A 20,302-nucleotide genomic window follows, 5' to 3' on the forward strand; every position below is an offset into this window, starting at 1 on the left:
AGGATGAGGTGGGGGAAGGGGAAATGAGGAAGCTGTTGAAGTCCACATTGATGCCCTGGGGTTGAAGTGTTCCGAGGCGGAAGATGAGGCGTTCTTCCTCCAGGCATCTGGTGGTGAGGGAGCGGCAGTGAAGGAGGCCCAGGACTCCATGTCCTAGGCAGAGTGGGAGGGGGAGTTGAAATGTTGGGCCACGGGGCGGTTTGGTTGATTGGTGCGGGTGTCTCGGAGATGTTCCCTAAAGCGCTCTACTAGGAGGCGCCCAGTCTCCCCAATGTAGAGGATACCGCATCGGGAGCAACGGAGGAAGAACGCCTCATCTTCCGCCTTGGAACACTTCAACCCCAGGGCATCAATGTGGACTTCAACAGTTTCCTAATTTCCCCTTCCCCCACCTCACCCTAGTTCCAAACTTCCAGCTCAGCACTGTCCCCATGACTTGTCCGGACTTGTCCTACCTGCCTATCTCCTTTTCCACCTATCCACTCCACCCTCCCCCCCGTGACCTATCACCTTCACCCCCTCCCCCACTCACCCATTGTACTCTATGCTACTCTCTCCCCACCCCCACCCTCCTCTAGTTTATCTCTCCACGCTTCAGGCTCACTGCCTTTATTCCTGATGAAGGGCTTTTGCCCGAAACATCGATTTCGCTGCTCCTTGGATGCTGCCTGAACTGCTGTGCTCTTCCAGCACCACTAATCCAGTATCTGTCGTTATTATGTTTACAGTAAATGCATCTGAGGCAGGTAAACAGCAAGTCTCAGCATATCAGTAGAGAAAAATTTGGCATCTGATATGTGCTGTACCTTATATTCTTTACATTTCTTCACATCTTACAGATGATGATCAGAATATGTAACTGATCATTTTTATGCATGACAGTACTTGTTTTACAGAGGTTCAGCAAAGGAATACAAACAGAGTATGCCACAGGAACAGCACCAGCCTTCTCTTGCGTGGCTCAGAATATGCATAGGGAGGCAAGGACATGGATATCCCTCTGCCCCGTTGTGTGCTTTCTGGATATAAGGCACATTTCCTTTAAATATCACACTTATTTCCAGTAACAGTTTCTTGTGACACTGCCGTGTAAATTGTTTGACATATTTAGTCACCATAAAGCAATGATACTGACAACAATAACATTGTGTGATACATAGCCAAACTCCTTTAACAGTAGAAACAGCATATTCTGATTCCCATCATGATTATGTACAGACACAGCTAAGTAAATAAACCGATGAGATCCTGCTTTTCCCATGTATTGTGCCAGCAGAGGCATCCCCCAGCAATGCAGCTCTATAAATTATCTGAAAAGACAACACTTTGTAATTTTAAAACATCTTTAACATAATAAGTACAGAACAGGAGCAGCAATGACTTGCTCCAATTGTACAGGGCGTTGGTGAGACCAAATCTGGAGTGTGTTGTGTGGTTTTATTCTCCTCATCTGAGGAAGGATGTTCTTGCTATGAAGGAAGTGCAAAAAAAGTTTACCAGACTGATTCCTGTGAAGACAGACTAGCTCAGTTAGGACAATATTCACTAGAGTTTAGAAGAATTAGGGGGAATCTCATAGTAATCTATAAAATTCTAATAAGGCTAGACAGGCTAAATGCAAAACAGGATGTACCCAATGACCAAGGAGTTGACACTAGGTCTCACTGTTTAAGAATACCAAATACCCCATTTGTGACTGAAATCAGAAGAAATTTCTTCACCCAGAGTTGTGAATCTCCCTGCGACAGAAAGCAGTTGAAATCAAACCATTGAATATTTTCAAGAAAGAGATAGGTACAGTTCTTAGGACTAAAGGGATCAAATTGGACTAGCCATTTGGATACAGAACTGGCTCAAAGGTAGAAGACAGAGGGTGGTGGTGGAGGGTTGTTTTTCAGACTGGAGGCCTGTGACCAGTGGAGTGCCACAAGGATTGGTGCTGGATCCACTACTTTTTGTCATTTACATAAATGACTCTTTGTGAGCTTAAGAGATATAGTTAGTAAGTTTGCAGATGACACCAAAATTGGAGGTGTACTGGACAGCGAAGAAGGTTACCTCAGATTACAATGGAAACTTGATCAGATGAGCCATTGGGCTGCGAAGTGGCAGATGGAGTTTCGTTCAGCTAAATGCGAGGTGCTGAATTTTGGGAAAGCAAATCTTCGCAGGACTTATACACTTAATGCTAAGGTCCTAGGAAGTGTTGCTGAACAAAGAGACCTTGGAGTGCAGGTTCATAGCTCCTTGAAAGTAGAGTCACAGATAGATAGGATAGTGAAGAAGGTGTTTGGTATGCTTTCCTTTATTGGTCAGAGTATTGAGTACAGGAGTTGGGAGGTCATGTTGTGGCTGTATAGGACATTAGTTAGGCCACTTTTGGAATATTGCGTGCACTTTTGGTCTCCTTCCTATCGGAAGGATGTTGTGAAACTTGAAAGGGTTCAGAAAAGATTTACAAGGATGTTGCCAGGATTGGAGGATTTGAGCTATAGGGAGAGTTTGAATAGGCTAGGGCTGTTTTCCCTGGCGTCGGAGGCTGAGGGGTGACCTTATCGAGATTTATAAAATCATGAGGGGCACAGATAGGATAAATAGACAAGGTCTTTTCTCTGAGGCGAGGGAGTCCAGAACTAGAGGGCATAGGTTTAGGGTGAGAGGGGAAAGATGTAAAAGAGACCTAAGGGGCAACTTTTTCACACAGATGGTGGTGTCTGTGTGGAACGGGCTGCCAGAGGAAGTGCTGGAGGCTGGTACAATTACAACATTTGAAAGGCATCTGAATGGGTAGATGAATAGGAAGGGTTTGGAGGGATATGGGCTGGGTGCTGACAGGTGGGACTAGATTTGGTTGGGATATCTGGTTGGCATGGACGAGTTGGACTGAAAGGTCTGTTTCTGTGCTGTACATCCCTATGACTCTATAACTCTAAATCGTAGTGGGAGAAAGCCGGAATAGGTTACTGAGTCGGATACTCAATGATTATATTGAAAAGTGGAGCAGGTTCAAGAGGCTGAAAGGCCTACTCCTGCTCCTATTTTCAATGCTTCTCTAGAATTACCTGAGGAGCTTCATAGGAATGTAATCACATGATCATAATAGGTGTGAGCAGAATTAGGTCAATTGGCTCATTGAGTCTGTGCCACCATTCCATTGATATCATGGCTGATTCGATAAAATAACTTTCCTGCCTTCTTGCCATAACCCTTGAATACATTTAATCATCAAGCCTCGTCAGCCCTCTGCAGTAAACAAGTCCACAGATTCACTATCATCTGAGAGAACCAATTCCTCCTCATCTCTCTCTTAAATTGCCAAATAAAGTTTATCGAATAAAGATGGACGCCAATTCACACAAACAAATTAAAAAAAAGGATGAACATCGGAATTTTGCATTAAAGACCTTGTTTTACGGGTGGGCAGGGGAGGCCTTTAAGGAGGTCTGAGAGTTAGAGGTGTTACGGAGAGAAATTCCAGAACTTAGTTCCTCAGTGGCTAAAGGTACAGTCATCAAAAGTGGAATGAAGTAAGTTGGGAATGCACAAGATGTCCATCATTATAATGTACTTACACCTGACTGTGCATGTTTTGACAGTCACAAAAATACTATGTAAAAGTGTTTGCTCACCGAGTCCGATGGAAAAAAATGAGGTACTTGGTGGGATGACTCTCAGGTGGCGGCTGCTGGAAGTCAGGTTTCTCAACTCGACGTTTGTCTGGAAAAAGATAAATGAATGTAAAAAGATGCTCTTTGTATTAAATTTGAAAATGTCAGAGAGTTAAAAAAAATTCAAAGATTTATCAGTAGGGTATTTGTATTTTTCTAGTGCTTGTATCAAACAAGCAAATCTCTCCATGACATTATAGATTTGCATTTACTCTACATTATAACCACAAAATAAAACTTTAAGCACAATGTATTATTCTGCTATTAATGCGCAGATATGTAGAATGTGAGTGTCCCTTTGAGACAATAATTGCTGATAAAGTTGGGACTTCTGGTACCAGTTCAAGGATACTTTATGTTGCCGGGGATGTTCTACTGTGGCCTGGTTTTAATTTAAAATCCATAATGCAGCTTGAACAGTATCTATGTGAACTCCTGGCCCACAGAATTCTGAATAGGTACCAATAGTGGTTCAGCTGGCAATACTCATGTTGTTGAACTATAATGTCCAGCACGCAGCATTCTCTCTAGGATTCAAGCATGCAAAAACCATGGTTGATATCCCAGGACAGTCTCTGATTTGATGTATTGTAGTCACATGCACCTAAGTACAGTGAAAAGCTTTGTTTGCAAGCAGTACAGGCAGATCATAGTGAGCAAGGACATACAAATCATAGCATGTTTAGACAGTGAGGCATACAGGTTACAGAGCAGGCAAGTATGTGAAGCAAGATCAACATTAACAAGATCAACATTCTTTGAAGTAAAGGAGTCTTAGTCATTGATCTAATAATGGCAGGGAAGAACTGCACTGTCAGAGATGTTGTCTTTTGGGTGAGATGTTGAACCAAAGTCATATCGGCCTGTACAAGTGGATGGAAAAGATCCTACAGGACTATTTCAAGGAATAGGGTTCTTACCTTGTCAATATCTATCCCTTAATCAACATCACAAAAAAAACAGATTATCTAATCATTATCATAATATTAACCATTAATTTTAAATGAAATGTTGGTGGAATACAGATATCAGCCTACGATCCAACACAACTGAAGTACAGACAGTAAGTTAGTTGATGCCTCAGTTCCAAAGATTTTTTGGATGTTCCCAATAGTGATTGCAGACTTTGTGCTGTGAGAACCTAAGTGAAGTGAATGTACAGATGTTTGTTTGGAGCACAGATTGGACAGATCAGTGGAAGATCTAGTGGCAAGTGAAAATTAATGCAGGGAAGTGTGAAGCTGTACTAAGACAATATTTTGCTTTGATTTGATTTAATTTAATTAATTATTGTCATATGTACCTAGGTACAGTGAAAAGTGGTAGTACAGGCAGACAATATCATACATTGTGCATAGAAAAGAGCTAGAAATACAATGTTACGGCTGCAAAGACAGTGCACAAAGAGCGAGATCAACATTAACTTTGAAATTTGAGAAGCCCATTCAGAAAAGTAATAACAGCGGGAAGAAGCTGTTCTTGAATCTGTTGGTACATGTATAAAAGTTTTTGTATCTTCTGTCTGACAGAAGATGTTGGAAGAGATTATAACCAGGATGGGAGGGTCCTTTGATTGTGTTGGCTGACTTTCCAAGGCAGCAAGAGGTATATTTGGAGTTAAAGGATAGAAAATTGGCTTGTGTGATGGACTGGGCAGTGCTCAAACTCTATAACAGTGCTGGACAGAGCGGTGGCCGTACCAACCCATGATGCACCCAGATATAATGCTTTCTATGACACGCCTAATTTCCTTAGCTTCCTGAGGTAGTAGAGGTGTTGCTGTGCTTTCTTGACTGTCACATCAATGTGGGTGGACCAGGACTGATTGTTGCTGATCATCACTCCCAGGAACTTGATGCTCTCAACCACCTTGACCTCAGCTCCATTGACGTATAGAGGGGAGTGCCCTCCACCTTCCTCTTGAAGTCAATGACCAGCTCTTTTGTTTTGTTTACTCCTCTCACTCTATCTCTTTCCCGTATTCTGTATTGTCATTGCTTGAGATCCAGCCAACAATGGTGGTGTCTTCAGCAAATGTGTGGATGGAGTTCAGGTGAAATTTGGCCACACAGTCAAGAGTGTACAGGGAATATTGTAAGGAGCTGAGTACGCACACTTGCAGGATGCCAGTATTGAGGATTGTTGTGGAGGCGATGCTGCTGCCCTTTCTCACTGATTCCTGAGTAAATTGTGACAACATACATTGATTGGAGGAGTTGGAACTATTTTCCTTGGAAAATATAAATTTGAATGGTGAGGTGTTTGAAATCATGAAGGGTCTGGACAGAGTAGATGGGGAAAAAACTGCTCATACTGGAATAATTGTGAATCAACAGGCACAGTTCTAAGCTAATTGGTAAAAGAAGCAATGGTGACATAGAAAAGCATTTTTTGAACACTGAGTGTTTCGGATCTATAATGCACTGCGTGAGGGAATGGTAGACACAGGGTCAACCAAGGCATTCAAGAAGGTATGGGATTATTATTTGAAAAGGAAGAACACTCAATGCTAATGGGGACCAGCAATAGGAGAAACGCTGCTTAAAGAAACTAGCACAAACACAGAAGGCTGAATGATCTACCGTGCAATAACAATTCTATGAATCTAAGTGGAATCACCAAGTTCTGAGTGAAAGTCATTATCAATTTTGTTTCACCGGCTGCAACAATGCTTTCTAACTCATCATGTACTTCATGTTTTATTCATTTTTATTTCACCATGTTTATGCTTGGACATTGGATACAATGATCATATACCACTACATATTGTTAAAAATCACAAAACACCAGATTATAGTCCAACAGGTTTATTGGAAAGCACTAGCTTTCAGAGCACTGGTCCTTCATTAGGTGGTTGAGGAGAATAAGACCGTAAGATACAGAATTTACAGCAGAAGATTACAGTGTTATTGCAACTGAAATGATATATTGAACAAACCTGGATTGTTATTAACTCTTTCATCTTTTAGAATGGGTTGCAGACTTCGGTTCATTAATATGTAAACCCCAGAACTACTTTTAAGTCACCTGCTCGACATAACTTAAGGTTTTATGACAAAAGGTGACACCTCAGCTCAGACAATGCATTAAAGATATGAGGTTAGAGTTGAGGCCATCCCCATGGGTACCAAACTTGGCTATTAGCCTCTGCTTGGCCACTCTGCGTTGTTGCCTATTCCAAAGTCCGCCTTGGAGGATGGTCACCCAAAGATTCAAGGCTGAATGTCCCTGACCACTGAAGTGTTCCCCAAATGGGAGGGAACACCCCTGTCTGGTGATTATTGCACAGTGTCCATTCATCTGTTGCTCAAGATATGGCAGTACAGTTACACAACACTGACAAGCAGACAAGGTGACAGAACTACACCACGTACATGTACACCAAGAAAAAGAAACCGGAGAAACTTGGCATCACCCACCAGCAGTAGCCAATCCTCCCCTGGTACCACAGTTGAACAGCATTCACCTTGTATGCGGCAGGTACTAATGTGACTTGGCCAATGTTGTCTATCTCACAGGCTGCAGGCAAGGATGCCCTGAGGCATGGTACATTGGCAAGGCCAAGCAGATGCAACAATAATGGATGAATGGACACTGCGCAACAATCACCAGTCAGGGATGTTCTCTCCCAGTCGGGGAACACTTCAGAGGTCAGGGACATTCAGCCTCAGATCTTCAGGTGGCCATCCTCCAAGATGGACTTAGGGATAGGCAACCATGCAAAATAGTCAAGCACTGGCTGATAGCCAAGTTTGGTACCCATGAGGATGGCTTCAACCAGGACCTTGGGTTCATGTCACACTACAGGTGACCTCACTACACTATACACTCTCTCTCACACACACACAGACACAGACACAAGCACACATACATTCACACTCTTACATACTCACCCACTCACGGAGACCCTCTCTCATTCACACACACATACACCCCCCACACTCACACCTATGCAGACACCCTCTCACAGGCTTATACTCCATCACACACACACACTCTCTTCACCAAGCTTTCATACATGCAACCACACTCTTTCATGTACATTCACACGCACACACTCACCCCCTCACTCTCTCATGCATGCGCACACACATATAAATCTATGGAGTGAACTTGTTTTTGCAGAATTGTATTTGTAGATATAGTCTATTTTGCCCAAAAAATGCACAATCTGCAGGCAGTCAATTCATGTAATATTTTGTAAATTCCACTTTGGAAATAGAACAAGTCTGGCTCAAGATTGGGATACAAACAGACTCTAACCTCACATCTTTAATGCATCGTCTGAGCTGAGATGTCACCTTTTGTTATAAAACCTTTAGTTATGTCTAGGAGGTGACTTAAAAGAAGTTCTGGGATTTATATATTAATCAACTGAAACCTGCGACCAACTCTAAAAGATGAAAGACTTAACATCCAGGTTTTTTCAATATATCACTTTAAGTTGTATGATACTGCAATGTTTTGCGATAAATTCTGTATCTTATGGTGTTACTCTCCACCACCACCTGATGAAGGAGCAGAACTTCAAAAGCTGGTGCTTCCAAATAAATCTGTTGGACTATAACCTGATGGTGTGTGTGATTTTTTTAACTTTGTACACCCCAATCCAACACCACTTCCTCCACATCATGACTACATATTGTCTCAGTTTACAATTTTACTGCCTGGAAAGAGATAGTGGTTCAGTAGTAATGTCACTAGCCTGGTAATCCAGATATCCTAGTTTAATACTTTTGGATTTAACTGTTTCCATAAATCTGGATTTGAAAAGATAACCTAATAACCAATTACTATAAATGGGTCACTCATGTCTTTTAGAGATAGAAACATTTTATCATAACCTGGTTAGACCTACGCATGACTCTCGATCCACAGAAGTAACTGATACATGTAGAAATGGTACAGCTGTTATCATGGGGGATTTTAATCTACATATTGATTGGTCAAACCAAGTCCATCACAGCAGCCTTGAGGAAGAGTTCATAAAATGTATTCATGATAGTTTCCTCAAACAGTATGTAATGGAACCTATGAGTGAGCAAGGTGTCCTAGCTCTGTTCCTGTGTAACGAGATATAAATAATTGATGATCTTATAGTTAGGGGTCCGCTTGGAAGGAGCAATCACAGTATCGTTGAACTTAATATACAGCTGGAGGGTGAGAAGGTAAAATCCAAAACCAGTGTCTTGTGCTTAAACAAAGGAGACTACAAGAGGATGAGGGAGGAGTTGGCTAGGGTAGACTGGGAGAAAAGACTATAAGGTGGGACAATTGCGGAACAGTGGAGGACTTTCAAAGCAATTATTCACATTGCTCAGCAAAGGTATATACCAGTGAAAAGGAGGGACTGTCGGAAAAGGGGATATCAGCCAGAGATAACTAAGGAAATAAAGGAGGATATCAAATTGAAAGCAAATGCATACAAAGTGGCAAAGGTGAGTAGTAAACTATAGGATTGGGAAATTTTTGAAGGTCAACAGAAAGCCATGAGAAAGCCTATAAAGAAAAATAAGATGGATTATGAGAGTAAACTAGCTCAGAATATAAAAACAGATAGCAAATGTTTCAACAATTATTTAAAACTAGAAAGAGTGGCTATGGTAAACATTGGTCCTTTAGAGAATGAGAACAGGAAATAATGGGAAATAAGGAAATGGCTGAGACATTAAACAGATATCTTGTGTAGGTCTTCACATTGGAAGACACAAATAACATGCCAATAATTGATGACAAGGAGGTTATGGCAAGTGAGGATCTAGAAACTATTATTATCCATAAAGAGGTAGTGTTGGGAAAGCTAATGGGACTAAAGGTAGGCAAGTCACCTGGCCCTGATGGAATGCATCCTAGGGTACTAAAAGAGATGGCAGGGGAAATAATAAATGTGCTCGTCGTAATTTATCAAAATTCAGTGGCTCTGGTAAAGGTTCCGGCATATTGAAAAACAGCAAATGTGATGCTACTGTTTAAAAAAGGAGGTAGACAAAAGGTGGATAACTATAGGCCCATTAGCTTAACTTCTGTAGTAAGGTAAATGCTTAAATCTATCGTCAAAGCAGAAATAGCAAGATATCTTGATAGAAACTGTCCCATCAAGCAGATGTAGCATGGGTTCAAGAAAGGCAGGTCACGGTTTAACAAATTTACTGGAATTCTTTAAGGACACTACAAGTGCAATCGACAACAGGGAACCAGTGAACGTGGTGTATCTAGATTTCCAGAAGGCATTCGACAAGGTGCCACACAAAAGGCTGCTGCATAAAGTAAAGGTGCATGATGTTATGGGTAATGTATTAGCACAGATAAAAGATAGTTAACTAATAAAAAGCAAAGTATGGGGTTAAATGGATGTTTTTCTGGTTGGCAATCAGTGGCTAGTGGTGTGCCTCAGGGACCACAATTGTTTACAATTTACAAAGCTGATTTAGAGTTGGGGACTAAGTGTAATGTGTCAAACTTTGCAGATGATGCTCAGATGAGTGGTAGAACAAAGTGTGCAGAGGACACAAAGTTTGCAGAGGGATTAATGGATAAAGTGAGTGGGCAAGGTTCTGGCAGATAGAAGACAATGTTGCTAAATGTGAGGTCATGCATTTTGATAGGAATAACAGCAAAATGGACTATTATTTAAATGGTGAAAAATCACAGCATGCTGCTGTCCAGAGGGACCTGGGTGTCCTTGTGCATAAATCACAAAAAGTTGGTTTGCAGGTGCAGCAGGCAATTAAGAAGACAAATTGAAAATTATCCTTCATTGCTAGAGGGAAGAAGTTTAAAAATAGGGAGGTTATTTTGATAGATGCAGGGAAGTTGATTCCACTGGTGGGTGAAACCACTAATGGTGGGGGCTTAGCCTCAAAATAAGGGAGAGCAGATTTAGGACTGAGTTGAGGAGGAACTTCTTCACCCAAACGGTTGTGAATCTGTGGCATTCCCTGCTCAGTGAAGCAGTTGAGGCGATCTCAATGAATGTTTTTTAGGTAAAGATAATTTTTTGAACTATAAAGGAATTAAGGGTTATAGTGAACAGGTGAGTAAGTGGAGCTCAGTCCATGAATAGATCAACCATGATATTATGAAATAGAAGAGCAGGCCCAATATGTCAGATGGCCTATTTATTCGCCTATTTCTTATGTTCTTATGAAATGTGATTGACTCCAACAGCCCCTCTCAAATGGCTCCAAAAAGCCACCAAGGGGTAGTTAATGATAAGAACTAAATGCTGGCCCATGAACAAATAAAATGCTATTTTGCTTATGCAAAATATTAGGTGAAGGCTGTCTTGTGTTCAAATTGTTTGGTCGTGTTCACATTTGTGTTGTAATTGTGAATTATTTGTGGTTATAATCATTATTACATTTCTTTGTCTATGTCATTAATTTTCTACCTTACCTAACTAAGTTATTTGCCATGTGTGTAGAGTGTAGGAGTTTGGTGGAAGGGCTATGTGCTAAGATTGGCGGGTGGGGTCTTGCAACATTTTTGTGGGGAATGAATTAAGTCTTTGTGAATTTCACTGGTCTTCCAGGAGCTTTAGAAAAGTATTTGTCTCAGTCCAAAAGGCACGTTCTAGGCTACATTGAAGCAACCAACTCTACATCCTGTAGACAATGTTAATTGCTCTTTACAATCTTATTAGCTTAAAGCTGGCTCCCAGGTCATGGCTGGGAATGCAGCAAAAGGCATCTGTACTTGTGGGAGTCAGATTGTGACAATGCCCAGCTGTTAGCACTCACTGCCAAAAACTAGGCAAGAATCCAGAAGCACCCAGGTAATTTGACAACAAAGAATTAATGGCTTCAGAAGGAGAGGGCAAAGGGGAGATTCGGCTAAACAAAATTGACAACTACAAAGGAACAATATTGAAGGACAAAGAAGACCAAATATTTTCTTGCAAAGTACCTTGACTACTCTGTTGTTTATGGAATGTAGCTGAGCAGGACTGAATCATAGCATGTGATGATAGACTGACAGCTGAATGTATTTGGCTATGTTACCGTGGGAAGCATGGGCAAATATTGCATAGAAGCTCCCTCAAAGGTCTTGCTTTGGATTTTAATCTCCCTCAGAAATTAAATTATTTGCAATAAGTTGAAATCAGTTGTTTCATGGGTCAAGTATCACATTTTCTTTTAAGTTCCTACTATATGGTTAGGTTAGTTGGTTGAATGGCTGATTTGCAAGGCAGAGCAAAGTCAACAGCATAGATTCAATTCCTGCTCAGGTTAACATGCAGGTAGCCTTGAGATACGGTAACCCTCAGATTAAACAATTAAAACCACTCATTTCCTTCTAATGAGAGAGCAGCCCAATGGGAAGATCATTGTGACTTTATCTTTAGGTTAACCTGCATCTCAATATAAATAAAAGATGATCCACCAAGCAAATCTTTGAAATTATGTTGTGGCATAACAGGTTATAAATGCTTACTTAAAATTCCTGTGTCCACTGATTCTGTGATGGCAAAACACACATTTATTTAAAAAATAAAACAATTTTGTAAAATGCATGATCTTCAAAAAAAAATTGCCACACTTAAAGGCAGCTAGTCACCTGGAAGGTCACTTTCCCTTATCATCTGCAAAGGCTGTAACTATTTTAAACACATATTTTAACCATTAAAAGGAATATTTGGAGTAGAATGACTTTCACAACCTGATGATGTCACAATGGAGTTTGAAGAGAATCCTTGAATTGGTTACTTTTTGAAGTGTAATCATTGGAATAAATTAGGCAATATCATAGCCAATTTGAACACTGCAAGGTCTCACAAAACGTCTGACAAATTTTTGTGATGTTGATTGAGGGATAATTGTTGACCAAGACACTGGGATTACCCCCTGGTTATTCTTATCATAGTGCCATAGGGTCTTTTATGTCTTCTTGATGGGGCAATTTAAAATCTCAACCAAACGATAGAACCTCAAACAGTGTAGTAATAACTGGAGTCTCAGATTAGATTTTGTGCTCAGTCCCTGGACAGGACAGTTGAATGGGGAGAAAGCAGGAAGAGAGTGTTGAGTTGATTATACTGAAAGGCTTAATAGCTACTATTTTCTAGCTTTCTGTGATTCTTCCTGATCAACCCATCATTTTCCATGTGACTGCTAATGCTATCCCAAAGAACTGGTCTTAGAAGCCCTCCCACCACTCAAATTAATCTGATTGGTTTGTAATTGCTGGGACTATCCTTACAATCTTTCTTGAATAAGGCCACAATGTTTGCTATTTTCTAGTATTTTGGCACCTTGCCTGAGTCTAGGGATGAATGAAAGATCATGACCAGTGCCCCTACCCATTTTCCTTCAAAATCCTTGGTTACACCTCATCTGGTCCTGGTGTCTTGTCAACATTAAGTGTTTGCAATCTATCCAAAACTCCTTCTTTATTCATTTTGGATCCTTCTAGTGACAGCATTTCCCCCTCTATTGTCATGGCCTAGGAAACATCCTGCTCTTTTGCAAAGACAGATGCAAAATATCCATTTAACACCTCTGTCATGATTCCTGCCTACATGTGTAAACTCTCCTTTTTAGCCTCTAATCAGCCCTTTCTTCCTTTAATCAGTCATTTACTACTTATATGCCAAATGAAGACTTTGAGATTCCTCTTTATGTTAACTCCTAGTCTTTTCTCTTAATTCCTCTTTGTTTCTCTTAACTGCTTTCAACTCCCCTTAAAACCTTTGGTATTCCTGTTGGTTCTCAATTGTACTTCCTGCCTTAACCCATCGTAAACACACTTTTTTCTTTCTAATATTAATTCTAAATCGTTTGTCATCCAGGGAACTCTGGATTTGTTTGTCTTATCTTTCATTTGAAGGAGTATACCCCAACTGTACCCGAACACTATGCTCTTTGAAGTTAGCTCATTGTTCAATTGTTCTCACAGCGCCAGAAGTTTGGTTCTGACTGCACTCCCTTGAGGAAGCAATGCCATCATCAGCTTCTAAAATGGAAAGCTGATTTGCAGTGGGACTCCAGGGTACTCCTGCACTACCTGCCTGTTTCTCATGGTCTGCCAGGCAGACACCCATTTCATTTAGTCGCTCCCTCCAGTCCTTTAAGCTGCGATGTGACCATTTCCCTAAACACACCATTCATCTAACTCTCAGTTTTGTGGCTGGATTGGGTGGCTGGGGAGAAGGTGGGGGGTGGGGGGGGAAACACAAGCAATTTATTTAACTTAACTGTTTGAAATTACTGACACCACTTGTACTTACTTCATACACCTGCCCCACTTTGTAGTTTGTGAAGAGGATAATAGGTGGATTTGCCAGAAAGACAGGAATAGGTTCATTGGGGTCACTGCACCACAGAAAGAAACAATATTGTACGTTAATCTCACAAAAAAAATCCAGGTTTTTTTTCCCCCAGTGCTTTGTTATTTTTGAGGTACCCTTCAGGCTCTCTGCCTGTATTCCTGATGAAGGGCCTTTGCCCGAAACGTCGATTTTACTGCTCCTCGGATGCTGACTGAACTGCTGTGCTCTTCCAGCACCACTAATCCAGAATCTTTGTTATTTTTGATATTGAATGTTCTGATTGAAGACAAACACCGCACCTTACAGACTCTTTTACTTCTCATTATATTCATATTATTAACGTGTAATGTTTCTGTTCTGGTTAATTTTAGGAGAGGCGATGACATCGCGGTGTTGTCATTGGACTAGTAATCAGAGACGAGGTAATGTTCTGGGGGCTTCAAATATCAGCATGACAGTTACTGGAATTTGAATTCAATAAACTCTTCAATTAAAAGACTAATGATGACCAAGAAATCATTGTCAATTGTCATTTTAAAAAAATCTGGTGTGCTAATACTCTTTAGGAAAAAGAAATGCTGTCCTTAACTGGACTGGCCTGGAAGTGGGGGACCCTATTTCGGTTCATAGTGACCACATCTGTAGCAAGTGTTGCTTGCTGCAGGATCTCCGGCTCAGATTGCTGAGCTGAATTCTGAGCTTTAGATGCTGCTATACATTAGGGAGGGGGAGAGTTACCTGGACACTGTATTTCAGGAGGCAGTCACATCCCTGAGATGAACTACTTGGAATTTGGTCAGTGGTCAGTGACAGGACAGTATGACTACAAACGAGGCAGGCAGAAGGATCCAGAATGTAATGCTGAAAGAACCTCAGCCCTTGAGCTTGTCTAACAGGTTTGAGATTCATGCTTTCTATGTGGATGAGAGTGTGGGCTGGAGAGAAAATGAGCAAAGTGACCACAGCATCTTGGCATGGGGAGCCATTCAACAGGGTGGTAGAAAGAGAATTGCAGATGAAATAGGGGATAGTATAGTTAGGGGAGCAGATACTGTTCTCTGTGGCCAGGATTGAGAATCCCGAAGACTGTGTTACCTGCCTGGTGTAGGGATTCAGGATATCTAGACTGAGCTGCAGAGGAACCGGGAGGGGGAGGGAAAGATGTAGTTGTCATGGTCCATATACATGTGAACAATGAAGGCTCTGAAGAAGGATCACTGACTTGAAACGTTAACTACTTTCCTTCTACAGATGCTGCCAGACATGTTGAGTTTCTCCAGTAATTTCTACTTTTGTTTAAGTTAGAACCTAGGTCTAATTATTATTCAATTCGAAGTCTATAATGAGTAAAAAACTCAGTTAACTTTTCCTGTACACCTTAGCTGTAATTGTCCTCAAATGAAAACCTTCTGGAAATTAGGTTTTCAGACCAATGTTAGGATCCATTTAAGGCTATTTTCAGAAACAGTCCTATATACTCCGTTAATACTTAACTGAATAGTTCTTCAAAACTGATATGGATGTTAAAGGTGTTAAAGGATTAATTACATGTTGAGTTTTTTTCACTATCTCACACGTATGACAGAACTACAGTATGTCAGTTAAAATACCTGTTCATTGATATTCTTGTGTCCTTTCATAGGAATTTCATGTGCTATTCACAATATCTCCTTACAATTTCTGGGAGGCACCATTAACCGATGTGGAACCGTCCATTCATTGTCCGCAGGCCTGTCGCAACCTCAATGTCCAAACTCTACTTTTAACATAATAACACTCCAGAACTCTTCCAGTCTCAACTTCAGTGCAAACTGACTGTACTAACTTGTTTAACTCTGGATCTGATTCTGAGCCTCAATTAAATGAAGACACACTACACATTTTTTTTGAGCATCCCATCCTTAAAGAAAGTTTTGACAAACTAATGTCTGCTTGCATATCACCTTTATCCCGGTCATTTTTAAAATGCATTAATGGGATGTGGGGATCGCTGACTGGGCTAGCGTTTTGCCCGTCTCTAGTTGCCCCTTGAGATGGTCGTGGTGAGCTGCCTTCTTAAATTGCTGCAGTCCACCCACTGTGGGTTGACGTACAATGCCTTTAAGGAGGAAATTCCAGGATTTTAACCCAGCAACAGTGAAGGAATGGTGATCAAATTGGGACAGGGAGTGCTTGGAGGGGAGCTTGAATGGTGGTATTCCCATGTTTATGCTGCCCTTGTACTTTTAGATAGAAGTGGTTGTGGGTTTGGAAGAGGCTATGTGATAATTTTTGGTGAATTTCTGCAGTGTATTTTATAGATGTACAGACTGTTGCTACTGAGCATTGGTGGTGAAGGGAGTGGATGTTTGTGGATGTGGTGCCAATCAAACAAGCTGCCTTGTCCTGGATGTTGTGAAACTTCATGAGTGTTGTTGGAGCTGCACCCGTCCAGGCAAGCAGGGGGTATTCCATCACACTCCTGACTTGTACTTTATCAATGATGGATGGACTTTGCAGAGTCAGGTGGTAAGTTACTCACTGTAGTATTCCTAGCCTGTGATCTGCATTTGTAGCCACTGTGTTTATATAGTGAGTCCAGTTGCGTTTCTGGTCAATGATAACCCCAAGGATGTTTATAGTGGGGAATTCAGCGATGGTAGCACCATTGAGCATCAAGCAGCAGTGTTGGATTGTCTCTTATTGGAGATCAAAGTCTGTGAGAAGATTTGTAGCTCGGGTGCTCGTTGTTGTGGTTCTGTTCGCCGAGCTGGGAATTTGTGTTGCAGACGTTTCGTCCCCTGTCTAGGTGACATCCTCAGTGCTTGGGAGCCTCCTGTGAAGCACTTCTGTGATCTTTCCTCCGGCATTTGTAGTGGTTTGAATCTGCTGCTTCCGGTTGTCAGTTCCAGTTGTCCGCTGCAGTGATCGGTATATTGGGTCCAGGTCGATGTACTTATTGATTGAATCTGTGGATGAGTGCCATGCCTCTAGGAATTCCCTGGCTGCTCTCTGTTTGGCTTGTCCTATAATAGTAGTGTTGTCCCGGTTGAATTCATGTTGCTTGTCATCTGCGTGTGTGGCTACTAAGGATAGCTGGTCGTGTCGTTTCGTGGCTAGTTGGTGTTCATGGATGCAGACCGTTAGCTGTCTTCCTGTTTGTCCTATGTAGTGTTTTGTGCAGTCCTTGCATGGGATTTTGTACACTACATTGGTTTTGCTCATGCTGGGCATTGAGTCCTTCGTTCTGGTGAGTTGTCTGAGAGTGGCTGTTGGTTTGTGTGCTGTTATGAGTCCTAGTGGTCGCAGTAGTCTGGCTGTCAGTTTGGAAATGCTCCTGATGTATGGTAGTGTGGCTAGTCCTTTGGGTTGCGGCATGTCCTCATTCCGTTGTATTTCCCTTAGGCATCTGTTGATGAAATTGCGCGAGTATCCGTTTTTGGCGAATACCTTGTATAGGTGTTCTTCTTCCTCTTTTTGTAGTTCTGGTGTACTGGAGTGTGTTGTGGTCCTTTTGAATAGTGTCTTGATGCAACTTCTTTTGTGTGTGTTGGGGTGGTTGCTTTCGTAGTTTAGGACTTGGTCTGTGTGTGTGGCTTTCCTGTATACCTTTGTGGTGAATTCTCCGTTCGGTGTTCTCTGTACCATCACGTCTAGGAATGGGAGTTGGTTGTCCTTTTCTTCCTCTCTAGTGAATCGGATTCCTGTGAGTGTGGCATTGATGATCCGGTGTGCGTTCTCTATTTCTGTGTTTTTAATTATTACAAAGGTGTCATCCACATATCTGACCCAGAGTTTGGGTTGAATTTGCGGTAAGACTGTTTGTTCTGATCTTTGCATTACAGCTTCTGCTATGAGTCCAGAGATGGGTGAGCCCATGGGTGTGCCGTTGATTTGTTCATATATTTGGTTGTTGAATGTGAAGTGTGTTGTGAGGCACAGGTCCAGTAGTTTGAGTATGCCGTCTTTGTTGATAGGTTCAATGTCCTGTTGTCTGTTCTGTATATCCAGCAGGTTGGCTATTGTTTCTCTGGCTAGGGTTTTGTCGATAGAGGTGAATAGTGCCATTACATCGAATGAGACCATGGTTTCTTCCTTGTTTATGTGTATATTTCTGATGATGTCCAAGAATTCCTGTGTTGATTGTATAGAGTGTCTGGATCCACTGATCAGGTGTTTCAGTTTCTGCTGTAGTTCTTTAGCCAGTTTGTGTGATCGTGTCCCTGGTAGTGATACTATGGGTCTGAGTGGGATATCTGGCTTGTGCACCAGATTCTATGGACTACCTAAAGTGCACCAGATTCTATGGACTACCTAAAGTGCACCAGATTCTATGGACTACCTAAAGTGCACAAACCAGACATCCCACTCAGACCCATAGTATCACAACCAGGGACTCCAACCAGCTGAGAGTTTACCCCTGATACCCATTGATTCCAGTTTTGTGAGGGCTCCTTGATGCCACACTCGGTCAAATGGAGCCTTGATGTCATGGGCTGTCACTCTCACCTCACCTCTGGGATCCAGCTTTTTTATCTATGTTTGAATCAAGGCTGAAATGAGGTCAGGAACTGATTGGCCCTGGCAGAACCCAAAGTGGGCTTCAGTGAGCAGGTTATTGCTGAGAAGGTGATGCTTAATAGCACTTGCATCACTTTACTCAAATACAAGGCATACATGGCAATTTTCCACTTGCTGGTCTTGTAACAGTACTGGAAGAACTTGGCTACGGATGCAGCCCATTTTGAAATTGAAATCTTCAGCACTGTTGGTGGAATATTGTCAGGGCCTGTAGCCTTTGCAGCATCCAGTACCTCCAACCGTTTCTTGATATCATGTGGGTTGAATTGAATTGGCTGAAGTCTGGTATCTATAATGCTGGGGAGCAGTGGAAGAGGCTGAGATGGGTCATCCATAGCACTTTTGGCTGAAGATTGCTGCGAATGCTTTAGCCTTATCTTTGGCACTGATGTATTTGTAAAACCCCTTTGGATTCTCCTTAACTCTATTTGCCAAAGCTATCTCATGTCCCCTTTTTGCCCTCCTGATTTCTCTCTTAAGTATACACCTATTTCCTTTATAGTCTTCTAAGGATTCACTCGATCTATCCTGTCTAAACCTGAAATATGCTTCCTTTTTCTTAACCACAAAAAAGTCTGTGAGACAGCTCTCCCAACTTAGGCAATAGTCCCCAGATGTTAGTAACGAGGACTTCATGGGGTCAACAAGCTTATTTCTGCCATTGTCTTTTATGGTGGCCCGTCTGGTTTCATTTCTTTGAGACTTTGTAGCAATTGATACAACGGAATGGCTTACTAGGCAATTTCAGAGGGCAACTGAGAGTCAACCACATTGCTGTGTGTCACATGTAGGCCAGACCAGGTGAGGATGGTAGACTTCCTTCCCAGAAGGACATTAGTGAACCAGATGAGTTTTTCAGACAATTGACAATGATTTCATGGTCATCAATAGATTCTCAATTCTGCTGTAGTGAGATTCAAAACCTTGTTAACTCAACTGACTGACCACTCTGTGTACCTAATCTTTCCTGTATGTTCACTGATGCTTTGCCAATCTCTCAATATCTCTACTTCCTTGGTTCTGACAGGCAATTCCACCTTTAATCTTATTGTCAATTCTATCAGTCTGGCTTGTGTCAATTCCCATAAATCTATCTAATGGCAGGATGGTTTTAGCTGTTTCCAATGCCATCTTATTTTAGTATAAGAAACCTGCTATATATATTTTTAACCTATTTCACATACCCTTATACCAGATCCAATCTTATGCTGGGAGGAGAAAGTGAGGACTGCAGATGCAGTCCAATCTTATGCTGCCCTTGTTCAAAAGATCCCAGGCTCTGAGCTCCCAAACTTTTGAGAACAGTGCTCTAATAACCATGCTCGACTGTTCCACAAACTGTCACAAAGTGTATAATGCCCCCAATTAGACAACCAAGGTTATCAATTTGATTGGCTGGTTTCTGTTCAGTACAAAAGCAGAACAAAAACCGAAAGTAACCCTATTCATTGTGACACACTTAGTTTTAACAAATCGCAGAGATAAGAAAGAATTCCTAAGTTATTGCTATGCAACTTAAATCATCCCTTTAAAAAAAAACCCAAAATACTCACAAACTCAGTCATGATTTAGACAGACAAAAGACAGGTGGTTTTCTCAATGTATTGTCAATATTACCTTAATAATTGATCCAGCAAATTCCCAATAATTGATGTTAAGATACTAGGCCTGGAGGAACCCATTTTCCCTCTCATTTCTTTCTTGAAAAGTAGTATAACATTTGCCAATTTCCAATCTGATGGGACTATTCCTGAATCTAAAAAAATTTGGAAAATCATAGCAAGTGCATCCACTGTATCTTCAGCTC

The 20,302-nt window shown here is 41.5% G+C and overlaps 1 protein-coding gene across 4 annotated transcripts in view; it reads right to left on the minus strand.

Annotated features, from left to right (window-relative positions):
- Positions 1-20,302, minus strand: part of dlec1 (DLEC1 cilia and flagella associated protein) — a 182,026-nt gene that overhangs the window by 114,279 nt on the left and 47,445 nt on the right. For all 4 annotated transcript variants that reach the window (XM_072576369.1, XM_072576371.1, XM_072576368.1 and 1 more), the window contains 2 exons: positions 13,894-13,978; positions 3,630-3,717 (listed from right to left, as the gene is read on the minus strand). In XM_072576369.1, coding sequence (XP_072432470.1) covers positions 3,630-3,717; positions 13,894-13,978 — 173 coding nt within the window. The remainder of the gene's footprint in view (positions 1-3,629; positions 3,718-13,893; positions 13,979-20,302) is intronic.

Source organism: Chiloscyllium punctatum, chromosome 8 (assembly GCF_047496795.1).
Source record: "Chiloscyllium punctatum isolate Juve2018m chromosome 8, sChiPun1.3, whole genome shotgun sequence".
In the NCBI taxonomy this organism is placed as follows: Eukaryota; Metazoa; Chordata; class Chondrichthyes; order Orectolobiformes; family Hemiscylliidae; genus Chiloscyllium; species Chiloscyllium punctatum.